The sequence below is a fragment of the Orycteropus afer genome, unplaced genomic scaffold, assembly GCF_000298275.1.
Source record: "Orycteropus afer afer isolate SDZICR_OR568_19922 unplaced genomic scaffold, OryAfe1.0 scaffold00227, whole genome shotgun sequence".
Taxonomy (NCBI): Eukaryota; Metazoa; Chordata; class Mammalia; order Tubulidentata; family Orycteropodidae; genus Orycteropus; species Orycteropus afer.
The window spans coordinates 4,907,437-4,920,650 of NW_006921814.1; the positions used below are offsets into that span (position 1 = coordinate 4,907,437).

General features: G+C 48.6%; 1 protein-coding gene across 1 annotated transcript; it reads left to right on the top strand.

Annotated features, from left to right (window-relative positions):
• The first annotated feature begins 3,060 nt into the window (after positions 1-3,060).
• Positions 3,061-8,195, top strand: NKX6-1 (NK6 homeobox 1). The gene is made up of 3 exons (XM_007948833.2): positions 3,061-3,733; positions 5,428-5,600; positions 7,935-8,195. The coding sequence occupies exons 1-3, from the start codon at positions 3,061-3,063 to the stop codon at positions 8,193-8,195; spliced, it is 1,107 nt and encodes a 368-aa protein (XP_007947024.1).
• Positions 8,196-13,214: the final 5,019 nt, after the last annotated feature.

A 13,214-nucleotide genomic window follows, 5' to 3' on the forward strand; every position in this document is an offset into this window, starting at 1 on the left:
GGAAGGACTTCGCCTTCCTCCTCCCTCCAGGGTCAGATTTTAAGTCTGGAGTGAAGCGTTTAGCCCAGTTTCAAAGTTAGTGAAGAACGGTGGAGACGGAAAGAAACAACAAATAACCTTATTTTTATCTCAGAAATGCAGAAAAGAGGCAAAAGGTCATCATCATCAAAGGCAACAAAAATCCATACTCAAGCTGACGCCCTTAAAAGATCAAGTGTCTTCCATATGTCTTGGAAACAAAGGTTATTGAGGCGGAGTAAGCTCTCTGGGCCTCCCGCGCTAGGACTAGGGCACTCAAAGTCGACCTCCATCCATGGGTGCTGTGGCCAAAGTTTTATTCTTGACCATTTATTGCATTTATGTCTGTTCCCTGCGCATTAAGTTTGAACTTAATGATCCCATTCAAATTGTTGTAGTGACTGTCTCCCAATAGTATGCTACTTTAACATCCTGAAATCTCCAAACTGTGCAAGGGACTTACTTCCAGCCAACAGAGATCAATCTGGCCGGACTCTTAACCCGAGGAGGTGGAAGAAGTAGAGGAGGAGTAGGGAAGCCACTGTCCAATTTTTAAATCCTAGACATCCCATCCCAAAGCTCAGAAGACGCGACCGCACGGTCTCTGCAACAGCCCGGGCTTTGAGAGGACACAGTTTCAGAGACGGTTTTCAAAAGCTTACATTCCCTGGGAGTACCCAGGCGCTTCTGTACCTAAAGTCTCCACCTGAATTTTAGCTCTTCTACACCACACACCCCCACCCGTAGGCCAAATATAAAAAATAATAACCAACGGAAAGAAAGGTTAAAAAAAAAAAAAAAAAGGAAAGAAAGAAAGAAAGCTCCCTGCTCCCAAATCTAAATATCACAGGAGAGATAAATATTCCCCAAAAGCCGATTCCGTTCCCAGAGAATTGTGTAAACCATTAATGATAGCGATACCGCGGGGTCTGGGGGGACCTTAGAAATGAAAAGTGAAGGAGAAAGAACTGAGAAAGAAAGCGGGGAGTAGGGGGCAAAGATTAGAAGAGGACGCTCCTACAAGGGGATTAGGACATGCATAGACTTAAGAAGAGCCCTGGTGGTGCAGTGGTTAAGGCTTTGGGTTGCTAGCAGGGCTGCTCCAATCCACCAGCCCCTCCACGGTAGAATGATGTGCAATGTGTTTCCGTAAAGATCACAGGCTTGGGAATCCTATAGGGCAATTCTACTCTGTAGAATTCTGTTCTGTAGGGCTTCTGTGTGTCGGAATGGACTGGAGAGCAAAGGATTTGGTTTTCGCTGTTGTTGTTTGGATAGGCTTAAGGAGCAGTAAATTAACTTACACAATTCTGGGGAGAGCCCAGATGGTCTTCAATTAATCCCTTCAAAAGAAAGAACCAAGCCCGGGCTGCGCCGGTTGCCTGCTCCATTTGCTCTATTTTACCAAGGACCAAACTCGGCTGGAGGTGAGACTCTGCGAGCTGGTGGGGTGGTGGGGGGAGGATAAAAGTGAAGCGAGAGGGAGGGGGGGGGGGGGAGGCAGGGGAAGAATATGAACTACTTTTCCATAAAAGGACGGGATTTTCATTATTCTCTTTAAAAAGTAATATCCTCTTCGTCTTTGCTCCCCCCACCTCCTTCCCATTTTATTTAACACAGTTAATTGAGGCGTCCTCTCGCTTCATTGGGGAACTGCACCACTCACCAGTCCCCGCCCCTCCTGGCCGCGCCCCCCGAAGAATGGAGGTGGGAGGGGGCGGAGACAAGGCGGGCGCGGCCCCACAGTCCGCTCGTCTCAGCCAATCAGAGGGTGCGGCGCTCCCGAGTGGGCGTGTTCCAGAGGCTACGCGAGGCCCAAGGCTGAGCGCTACTGGAGGCCGTGGTTACGCCCCGTCCTGCGCAGGTCTCCTCGGCCCCGCCCCTCCCGGCGTCCTCAGAGTGACGTCCCTCAAAGTTCTCAGTTTGGCCCCCTCTTCCCCCTCCCTTTCGTCCCCCAGCTATAGAGGGGTAGGGAGTGATGCAAATGTTTTATTACCTTTGAGAGCTTCATCCGAACTGTCAGGCCCAGAGGGAGAGAGGAGAGGAGAGAGGGAGTGGAAGAGCCGCGGAGAAGGTCAGCTTGGCCGGAGGACAGGACTTGGAAGGGAAGCCGCGAAGAAAATGCAAGAGCGGAGAGGCAAAGGCGGAGAGTGAGAGGCAGAGAGGGCGCTGGGGGGTGGGGTGGGGGTCGCTAGGCCCGTGGGCAGAAGTGGACCAACGAGTGGAGCCGAATCCAAGCTGTTAGACTTTTCACTTAGTCGTTGTAGTTCTGTTTGTTGTCTCCTTTTTCTTTCCAATATTGCAACTCCAGTGCCCCGCGGCCAGGAGCGGAAGGCAGGGCTGCGTGCAGAACCTGGGAGTAGCGGGGATTGGTGGCACTGCCCTTTCCTGGTGCCGTAGCCCCGGGCAGCGGCGGCAGACGAGCCTGCCCCAAGGCAAGAGCGGCCCGCGGACTGGATGGTCCCTCTCCGAGCGCGCGGCGAGCGCCAAGTGCCGGGCAGCTTCGCTGCCACAGGAACAGAGCCCTGCGAGTAGATCAGAGGACGGGGACAGGAGGACCCCGGCGTCCTTTGAACCGCGCGAAGAACGCGAGCTAGCCCCCCACCCCCAACATCCAAGTGGAGGTTCGGTGATTTCTAACTTTGTTACAAACTCTCTGGGGCCGGGCTGGGTTTTGGTTTGCTTATTTCCGGGGACGAGATGTTGAGAAGCAGCGCACTTTGAGCGTCGAGGAAAAGTGAAGAAGGGAGAGAAGAGATAGGAATTCAAGCCTGGACTCTCGGAGCAAAACCCTCCCGGACGCCCGCTCCTCTGGAAGAGCCACCGCCTCCTGCGGGTTGTTGGGACATTTCTTCTGCGTGGCTCCCAGAGCAACTCCCAGCGGCGGAAGCGGCGTTGTCTGACCAGTTGGCAGGTCGCTTTCCCCGTGAGCCAAGCGAACTCCTTGCTCTCTCGCTCGGCGCTACTTGTTCCCCGAAGCTCCACCGAAGGCAGCGCCCGGCGCCCTTGCGGAGCGGCTGCGGTCCTCGGCCGGGCCGTGGGATGTTAGCGGTGGGGGCGATGGAGGGCACCCGGCAGAGCGCGTTCCTGCTCAGCAGCCCACCCCTGGCCGCTCTGCACAGCATGGCCGAGATGAAGACCCCGCTCTACCCCCCCGCCTACTCCCAGCTGCCCGCCGGGCCCCTCTCCTCGTCCTCGTCCTCTTCCTCCTCCTCCTCCTCGCCCTCCCCGCCCTTGGGCGCCCACAACCCTGGCGGCCTGAAGACCCCGGCCGCGGGGGGTCTCGCGTCCCTGGGCAGCCCCCCGCAGCAGCTCTCGGCCGCCACCCCGCACGGTATCAACGACATCCTGAGCCGGCCCTCCATGCCTGTGGCTTCAGGGGCCGCTCTGCCCTCGGCCTCGCCCTCCGGCTCCTCCTCCTCCTCTTCCTCGTCCGCCTCTGCCTCCTCTGCTTCGGCCGCTGCTGCCGCTGCAGCCGCGGCCGCGGCCGCCGCCTCATCCCCAGCGGGGCTGCTGGCCGGCCTGCCCCGCTTCAGCAGCCTGAGCCCGCCTCCGCCTCCTCCGGGGCTCTACTTCAGCCCCAGCGCCGCGGCGGTGGCAGCCGTGGGCCGCTATCCCAAGCCGCTGGCCGAGCTCCCCGGCCGGACGCCTATCTTCTGGCCGGGAGTGATGCAGAGCCCGCCCTGGAGGGACGCGCGCCTGGCCTGCACCCCTCGTGAGTACGGCCACCCGCGCCCGCGTGTCTGCCGGTTCTGCCTGCGCGGTCTGCTCTCGGGTCACGGCCCCTGGGTGTGCATACCGGCCAGTCTGCCTTCTCGCCTCTTCGGTAGTTTGACAACGCCGGGATAGCACAATTTAGGCCGGGCCAGTGCGCCCAGTGAGCCGTCCTTTTTTCCTGAACTCGCGTGTTTGCTTCCAAGCGCCCAAGTCTCGGCCACGCTCGGAGGAGCCTGTATGCTTATGTCCGGGTGGGACACATCGCGGTGCGGGCGGGCGTTGAGTCGGAAGCTCTGGCTGCTCGCGGAACAGCCCGGCCAGGGCCGCAGATGCCTCCCGGGTCAGGGAGATAGGGAGTGGCGGAGAAACCACTGCGCCCCAGCCTATTTCCCGGACTTTTCCTCGACTTCTGCCCGAGGGCCGGGGTCCCACTCCGCCTTCGCCGGCTAGACTCACCGCCTCTCTGCAAACCTGTGGGGTCTGGCAGCAGCGAGCCCTCCGTGGCCCGGAGCGAGTGCGTGTGTTTGCCAGCACTCCCGGATCCCTAATGTTCCCCCCGCCCCACCTCTCCACCTTTGCTCCCTAGGTACACTTGCGGCCCCCAGAGAGCCCACTTAAGGCAGGCCGGCTCCGGTGGCAGAGGGTGAGCGCCGAGGCCCGCGCTTTCCCATTGGCTTCGGCCCAGGGTATCTGCTGTGCCCGGGTATTTGGAGGGATATTGTGGCCCCCAATTTCCAGTTTAGGAAGGAGCCAGGGAAGGAGGGAGAAGAAGGAACAAGAACCAGGGAAAATGCTACCTCCCGCAGAGATCTTGCTCGAGGCAAACTGAGTTGCCCAAGCTCACTCTCCAGTTGTGGGGTTGTTGGTCCCGGAGTGAGGAAGGTTCTCAGCTTTCCAGGTGGCTTTCAGGGCCCAGCCTAGGGATCTTTCTTTGCTTTTGACCGAGTCGCCGAAGTTTCTCCAAGTCTCGGGACTCCTTCCCTACGGCTGAGCCGCAGCAACTGCAGAAGTTGCAGAAGCCGGGTAGAGGACTTCCCTTGCGAAGTCCTGGGACAGAAGGCGCCCCGAACGGGTGGAGGTGTCCGGAAGGCACTATTGTATCCGTTACGGTGGCCGTGTGGGGACTGCCAATAGTGGCAGTGCCCCCTTTCCCTCGGTCGGGAGCGCAGCGGAGTTAGACTTGGGGGCGACTGAGGTCTGTTTGCAAAAACAAGGCGCCCTTTGTTTTCTTAGCACTTTCCGGACAGAAGTTAGGGCAGCGCTCAAGGGGAAAAACAACAACAACAACAAAAATTAGTCATCCTAATGCAAACGCTTTGGTGCCCAGCAGAGCCCAGTGGACCAGGGCGTGAGAGCGACTTTTTCCCAGCACCCCTCCTGAATTTAACAGGGCCTGGCGACTTGACTTAAGCAAACTTTAGTGATGAGCTCCCTCACTGTTTGACGTCGGTGCTGGGCAGAAGGTTATTTACTACTGCTCCGAACACACCGGCTATTTTAAAACAGGTGGGCATAAAAAAGACACTAGGAGTCGCACCGTGGGGCTGGACGGGCCACGACCCTTGTGGCGCCCGTCATTGACTTACGTTTTCCTTCCCCCACAAGAATCCTTTTTTTCAAGTTCATTTCTTTCCAGTGGAACCGCTTTTAAACGACCGCTTCTCCTCTTCCCTTGTTTGTCGTTTTTCGCAGATCAAGGATCCATTTTGCTGGACAAAGACGGAAAGAGAAAACACACCAGACCCACGTTCTCTGGCCAGCAGATCTTCGCCCTGGAGAAAACTTTCGAACAAACAAAATACTTGGCGGGGCCGGAAAGGGCTCGCCTGGCCTATTCCTTGGGGATGACGGAGAGTCAGGTCAAGGTGAGTGCACCTCTCAAAACATCGAGGTATCTCGAGCTCACTCACCATACACGCACATGCACACGCACACGCACACCTGCCGTGAAGGGGGGCTGCTGGTCTGAGGATCCTGGGAAGAAGGTAAGAGCAACAAAGGGAGGGGGGCTTACAAAGGCGCTAGAGGCTTGGGCTCATGCAAACTGTTTGTGAACAAAAGCAATCAAGCCCCCCCCCCCGCCCTTGAAATTAGGTTAATCTTGATAGCAGCTTGTGCTAGGGGAACTCGCCATTATTAAAGAATAAAGGCATTTCTGAAATATCAGCCTCGAACATATATCACACCAGTTAAATAGCTTCTGTTTATTCTGTTTTGAAAGATACTCAAGCTTTTGTTTGTCGATTCAGGTTCCTCTAGTTACATATAATCTTCTAATACGGCAAACAACAACAACAACAACAATGTACAGCAGCATTCTAGTGCTACTATGTTAACTTTTTAAATTGCAAGTTTTAAGGAAAATAAATCCACACAATCTAGTCATTTACAACTGATGAACCTGCTTTTAGTTTAGCTCGAGGCAATTTTCTTGGAATAGTAACTTTCTAAATGAATTAATAATGTTACTGTATTATAGGACTGATGTCTGTTAATAAGTTTATGAACAAATTTCAGATATTTTGCTGTTTATGACAATTGACAATTAAAATATCTTTGCTTATAATTGAGTTTTACACTTTATTTCCAGGGAATCAAATTTTAGAAAACTTTTCCTGGAATATAGGAGTATTGAGCCAGCTGGCAGAATTAAATTCGATGATTTCCTATATTTTCAGCCCTCTCTTTTGTTCCTCCTTTTCAGTTTGTTATATTTGTTTCTTTAGGAGTGTGTGCATGTCCATTTTCATTACTTATATTGCTGCTCTTTAAATTAAGTAGCAATAGCATTAGCCGTGTCTACTGATAGAGTGTTATTTCCCCCTGGACAAGCATCATAAAATACATTCCAGGAGTGATATTGTATGTGGCCATTAGACTACTATCACAGTTAAAATTATTTTTGCAGTAGGTTGGTATAGACCCTACCATAGTAGTCTGGAGGTCTTCATTTGTCACTGTAAATATGTCTGCATGTCTAAAAGTAAATTATTATAGTTGTATAAAGAAAATCAAATTCACTTTAACAATTCTGATTCTCTAGATAAAATACACAACAGATGGGAAACATAAAGAGAATAGATCATATTTTTGAGAAATTGCTTATTACTGATGCTTTAAATTAAAATACGTGTGTGTGTCAAAGATGGTGTCAAACATGACTAGACATTAAAAAATGTATATAAAATGAATTATCTTGGGAACGAACAATATTAATATAATATTTTAAAAGACTAGGCATATAATCTCGGAAGGAAGACTAGGCATCTACTTCCATAGAGATACCACCTCAGAAACCCAAGGAGGTCTCACTATAAGTTGGATTCGACTCAATGGCAGTGAGTTTTGCCGTATAATAGTGGAAAATACATAACTGATATAATTTAACATTTAAAAAATAACTACTTGATGAAAATTCTAGCCTTCACTTCAGTTTTATGAAAAACATTAAACCAGAGAGAGAATCAAACTACAGTGATGATTTTGACTAAACTATTAAGTGTTTATATATGTTTATGTTGGTTATTATTAGTGATCTGAGGTTTGCATGTTAGCAGATCTTTTTAAGTGTATTGCACATTATATATGTGCGTTAATGGGGGAGGGAGGTTTATTTGTCATGTTTGTGTATATTCAGACCTGAGATAAGTGAAACAGATGTCTAAAAGTGCAAAGTAGAACAGAGATAATCTGAATAAATGTTGTGCTTTTCCCCACAAATCACACTAAAAAGCAAGTACACTTCAGATGGCTGGAAATTCCTTAATCCAAGAAAGTAAATAAGAAAGCCATAGCCATCTGGGACAAGTTTAGGAAGTGGGAAAAAGTTTTCTATTTCACACAGGCAGGTAGGAAAACTGACTTCTTTTTAAAGAAAACTCATTTTAAGTTTCCTTCCCAGTTTTGTTTTAATTCTTCTAAGAAACCGCTCACTGACAATCTCAATACCCTTGTGTTATTATCGCTATGGCAACGGCAGTCAGTTTGTTGGTGCTTGTTACTCGGAGGAGGAACCCGGGGCGAAGGAGACTGACTTTGACGGCCCAGACAAGGGAGGTGTCTGAGGGAGGGTGGCAGGCCATCAGGGGCCCTCAGAAGGGACATCGGGATGTGGGAGTGGTGGCAAGGCCTGGATCTGCTAGCATTACATTCCTTCCGGCCCCTGCTTCCCCTCTGCCTTCCTTTTTCTCGATCCCCAGGTGTGGTTCCAGAACCGCCGCACCAAGTGGAGGAAGAAGCACGCGGCCGAGATGGCCACCGCCAAGAAGAAGCAGGACTCGGAGACCGAGCGGCTCAAGGGAGCCTCGGAGAACGAAGAGGAAGACGACGACTACAACAAGCCCCTGGACCCCAACTCGGACGACGAGAAAATCACGCAGCTGCTGAAGAAGCACAAGTCGAGCAGCGGCGGTGGTGGCGGCCTCCTGCTGCACGCGTCCGAGAACGAGAGCTCTTCCTGAGCACCCGGGGCCGCCGCCCGCCGGGCCTTCCCTGCCTCCGCTCGGCCGCGGGGACCGCGGGGCAACGCGAACGCCCGGCCCCAGCTCCCGGCCCGCACTCCCGCCCCTCCGGGCCAGGAGTACCAGGGCCCACCTGCGGGGGCCCTTTGCTATTTTCTGAGATGTACATATCTATTTTTTTAACATAGAGTCGTGAGGGGAGAAAAAGAGACTGGGGAGGGGGGGTTGGTAAAATCGGGGGGAGATTCCAACCACGAAATGCACTGCATAATTTACGCAAAGGAACCCCGCAGCCTGGAGGCCCTCCCAGCCTAGAGCTGGCCCCCTAGAAGGTCCCTGCGCGCGGGGAACGGGGTTCCAGCCCGCCCTCCCTCCTCGGCCAGGCGGCCGGGCGGGGCGTGGAGAGGTGATTTTTGAAGGGTCGACACCCACATCGCCGGGTACCTAGGAGCCACGCGGGCGGCCGCCACAGATGGGAAGAGGGAAGTTTCTCCCCCACAAACTGCTGTGCCGACTAAAGTTACCTGTTGAAGGCTCTTTGTAAATAAATCGTGAGTCACACTGACTAGAAGTTACTTTATTGTGAATATTTAAAATGTAAAATGACTTTTGGAATTTGGTATAAAAGGATGGACCTCCCTCCTCTTTCTATCCCTCCCCTTTGAAGAGCTATTCAGACTACACTTTCTTTCCCCTTTTATTTTGAACTTAATTTGAGACCCCATAGAAAAGAATGTTGTCACCATCACCACCACCACTCCACCACCCCCGCCCCGCTCCTCGCCCCTGTTTGGATTTGTTGAATCTTATATTTCCCTCCATCCCTTCTTGCCTGCCCACTCCCTGGATCTGCGCCGGGCTCCCGCCCCCAGGACTTGGAAGTAGAAGACTTGGGCACCAGGGAGGGCCTCAGACTTGCCTCTCAGTTCCCCTCTGAAATTGCACAGTTGTTTGTTGCTATTTATTAGTGATTGAAAGAAAGTGTTGGGGGAGGGAGGGGCTACAATAGCTTGTATTTAATTTAACTCCCTTCTGATAAAAATGCGTGTTAAAGTAGATGGTGGGAATTGTTACAACCGTTCTGGGTCAGAAACATAAAAACCCGTTTAGTTGCTGTATTGAATTTGAAGTGTTTTGTATCATAAGAATACTATAGAATATGTAAATTGTTTTCTTTTTTTAAGCTAATAACGGTGATATATTAGCATCCTTAACCTTTATTAATTTATATAAGGAATTCGGTTTGTAAAGAAAAAATCCCCTTTGCAAGACGTTAAATGTAATGCACTTTCTGTTTCAAAGGATAAATCAAATTAAAGAACAGTTTGAAGACGTCTGTTGCCTTGAATTAAAGGGTACAGATCATTTGATCTCATCAGAGATCTCAAATAATAAAAGTTAAGACCACAACATTTTTTTAAATTGGTTTCTTGAGTGAAATAGTTGCTACTTGATTTTTCTTTTTTTTAAAGAGTGGGGTTCACATTTCCCATTCTCGTGGATTGGGACATAAATGAAATGCAGTCCCACTCATAGGACTTCCTGGAAAACTTGACTGCTTCTGATGTCTGTGTTGTCTGAGTTTTTCCCGATGGCTTTTTCCCTTCTGAGGAAGTCCCTGGAGGGCTTTGCGAAGACCTTATTTCCCTATAACCAAGATAGCTCCTCAGTCAACTCCTAGCTCTGTTAGTGTAGAGGAGGCAGCAGGGCCCCCTAGTGCAGCATCACTGCTGTTTGATGCTAACACCCCTCCCCTCCCCCGCAGCTTGAGAGACTGCAGAAGTCAGCGGAAGACCCGAGCCCAGATTTTGCTAAACATCGGATTAAAGAAGGTTACATTTAAATAAATTTCTAACCGATATGAAAGTCTTTGGGATTAAGGAAGTGATGTCATAGCTTCTTTAACTGAATTGGGGGGCGGGAATTCCAGGGAGAGGGCTGTATCTCTGTCCTGGGATCCTTTTGTTTTCAGACATTCAGTTATAGGCTCAGTGAAATATAGTTATCCTCTTAGTGTTTCAGGTTAATCAGCTTGTATTGAAAGAGAAAAATCAATAGAATTCAGTAGATCCTTGAGGCTAGTGTTAGCTAAAGAAAACGTGGGTCTGTTTTGTTCCCTTGAAAATAATAAAACAGTATGAAAAACTGGGAATGAAATTGCCTGAAGAAAATTATTGTAGAATATATCCCCATAGCATGGTTTAATGAAAAGGAAAGATAAAAATATGCCGGTTTTTCATTGTTTCTTTTGTTTTCCATGTTTCCAAGAAGTTTCAAACTGTTTTTTGAATGTCTGCATTTTTAGCAAGCCTAAGGTATGTGTGTTATATATATATATAAACAACACAACAACAAAACCTGTTGCTGTCAATTCTGACTCACAGTGACCCTTTAGGATAGAGTAGAACTTCTCCATAGGGTTTCCAAGGTAGTAATCTTTACCGAAGTAGACTGTTACATCTTTCTGTCTTGGAGCAGCTGGTGGGTTTGAACTGCTGACCTTTCGGTTAGCAGCCAGATGCTTTAACCACTGCACCACCAGGGCTCCTTGTGTCTATAGGCAGCTATTTTTAAGGCAACTTTGCTGTACTGAGGTGATGTAATTTCCATACTAACTGTAAATAATAAGAACTAGCTAACTAACACCTACTTACCATCCTACTATCATTTCTTCTTTCTTCTTTTCTTCTCTCCTTCCCTTTCCCACCTCCATCTCCTCCTTCTTCTTGTTCTTCTTCCTCTCTTTCAATTTATAAAAGAACTAAGGAGGCAAGCCTATTAGGCTGCGACTGCACTTTATTTGTTAATTTACAACAAATTAAAGCCTTTTTACTTTTTTTAACTTCACCCAGCCCTCTTCTGCATTGAAAAGTCAAGCAACTTTTCATTTATTCCTTATTTCTTAAAAAATTACTGTATAATTAGAATTGTTATTCTTGGAATATAGTAAAAAAAATAATCATAATAATTATTAGCAGTAGTTGTAGTAGTAATTGAGAATTACTAGCAAAAAAAAAAAAAAAAAAAAAAAACCCACCACCTTGGAACTAAGATTGAAGGTTTTTCTCAAGAGGTAATTAGGTTTATAGCATTTATTTGAAGTTAGAAGTGTGGAAAAATTTCTCCCAGGATTCCTTTAGGTAGCATTCCCTCTGAGCTGCTCACCTTTACATTGAGGGAATCTGAGAAGTATGGGACCCAATGGGCTAGACTCCACCCTACAGGCAAAAATGCACAGGGGCAGACCTGTCAGTTTGCTGGCCAGTGGGAGCGCTGCTGTGCTTTTGAGTTGTGTGGTAACAGCCAGGGTGGGCTCTGGGGCCATGCTGCACTGAATGCCAGTGCATTTTTCCACTTGACTGAGGCAGTGGCAGAAGTTTCCAGTTTCTCTACTTCTACTTAGGACTCCAGCTGGCCACCAGTTGCAACTGGCCCCATAAAACCAGTAATGAGGGAGAAGTAAATGGGGGCACCTTACCTAATTCCCTTATGTTGGTTGGTTTGATTTAGTCCCATGTTTGTACAAGAAATATTTCTCATAAGAGTTACACAGTGGGAAAGCTGACGAAAATCTTTACAGCTCAAGCAAAGGAGAGCAAGAATCAGTTTTCATTTTGGTGTTAACAACCAAATGTTTTTATGGCATTAACAAACGTAAGTATCTGATTGAGTCATTGGGGCTTAAGAGTTTGTGATTGGAAAACAAAAAAGTCACAGCAAGTGGCTCAGTGGACCACTGTTTTTAAAAAGTGCTTACAGGTAATAGAACATCAGTAGTGGAACACAAAAAAGAGAAAAACAAATATTTTGTGTGTATTGTGTAATGAACCCTGGTGGTGTAATGGTTAAGTGCTTGCTTGCTAAATGAAAGGTTAATGGTTCAAATCTACCCAGGTGCTCTTCCGGAGAGAGACCTGGCTATCTGTTCCCATAAAGATTACAACCTAGAAAATTCTACTTTGTCACATGGGGTCACTATGAGTTGAAATTGACCCAATGGCACCTACCTCTGTGTGTGTGCATGCACACATATTTCTTTTCCTAAAAAGGGAAAAATCAGTGAGACTACCAATTGGAAGGGAAAGAGTATATATATATATATATATCAGATGTCTCAGCAGGATTCACCTTTCCAGGCTCCTACTTAGCTCTTTTCAAACTCATAAGTCTAAGCTCAGTTCTCCTAGTTGGTGATGCACCTTTTCTTTGGCACTCACATTCAGGGAATCCTGTAACTTACAGCTCTGTGCAGAAGCTGTCAGAGTGCTGAGCCATGCTTGTGAGCACTGCAATCCTTTTCCCTTTCTCTTCTTGGGAATCCATGGGAAGAGAGGAAACCAGAAAATATCCATTTGCCTTTGGAAAAGGAAGCTTTCCCTCATCGCTCAGCATGCAGGCAATTTGGACTGGAGGCTAGTTCTTCTGGGAAATACCTTCAAGGCAGCACAGTCCCAGTGTGTGTTTGAAACCTACTGGAGCCTAATATCATGTAGCTGAGTATATTATTCAACCAGCATCAACTGGGGGAGAGCCACACTGTCCTGTCCTGTAAGCTGTCGTCAGCGAACAGACACACACACACACACACACACACACACACACACATTACAGAGGTGAAATTCCACTTGGGAACTCCTAGCACTGAATAGCTTAAAGGGACAGTGTCTCCTTTGTTAATCATTTACAATAGGATTGTGTAATGGGGGAAGTATAGGGTCCATTTCATCTGTTACCTCTATTTTAGGCTAATTGGAGCAGGTTTGTCTGCACTAAGTTGCCTCCCTCTTACACACTAAAGAATTTGGCTGCTAACCAAAAGTTGGTGATTCAAACCTACCAGCTACTCCATGGGAAAGATGAAGTGATCTGCTTCCATAAAGATTTTCAGCTTTGGGAACCCTATGGTGGCAGTTCTACTCTGTCTTGTAGTGTGGCTGAGTTGGAATTGAGTTGATGGTGACGGGTTTCATTTAATTTGATTACAGTACACACAGATGCACAGAAAATTATCCTTCCCCT

Excerpts from the sequence above, each read along its gene's own strand:
- NKX6-1 (XM_007948833.2), top strand. The coding sequence starts at position 3,061 with ATGTTAGCGGTGGGGGCGATGGAGGGCACCCGGCAGAGCGCGTTCCTG. Across the intron at positions 3,734-5,427 it reads GCGCCTGGCCTGCACCCCTC|ATCAAGGATCCATTTTGCTG; the intron begins GTGAGTACGGCC and ends CGTTTTTCGCAG. Across the intron at positions 5,601-7,934 it reads TGACGGAGAGTCAGGTCAAG|GTGTGGTTCCAGAACCGCCG; the intron begins GTGAGTGCACCT and ends CTCGATCCCCAG.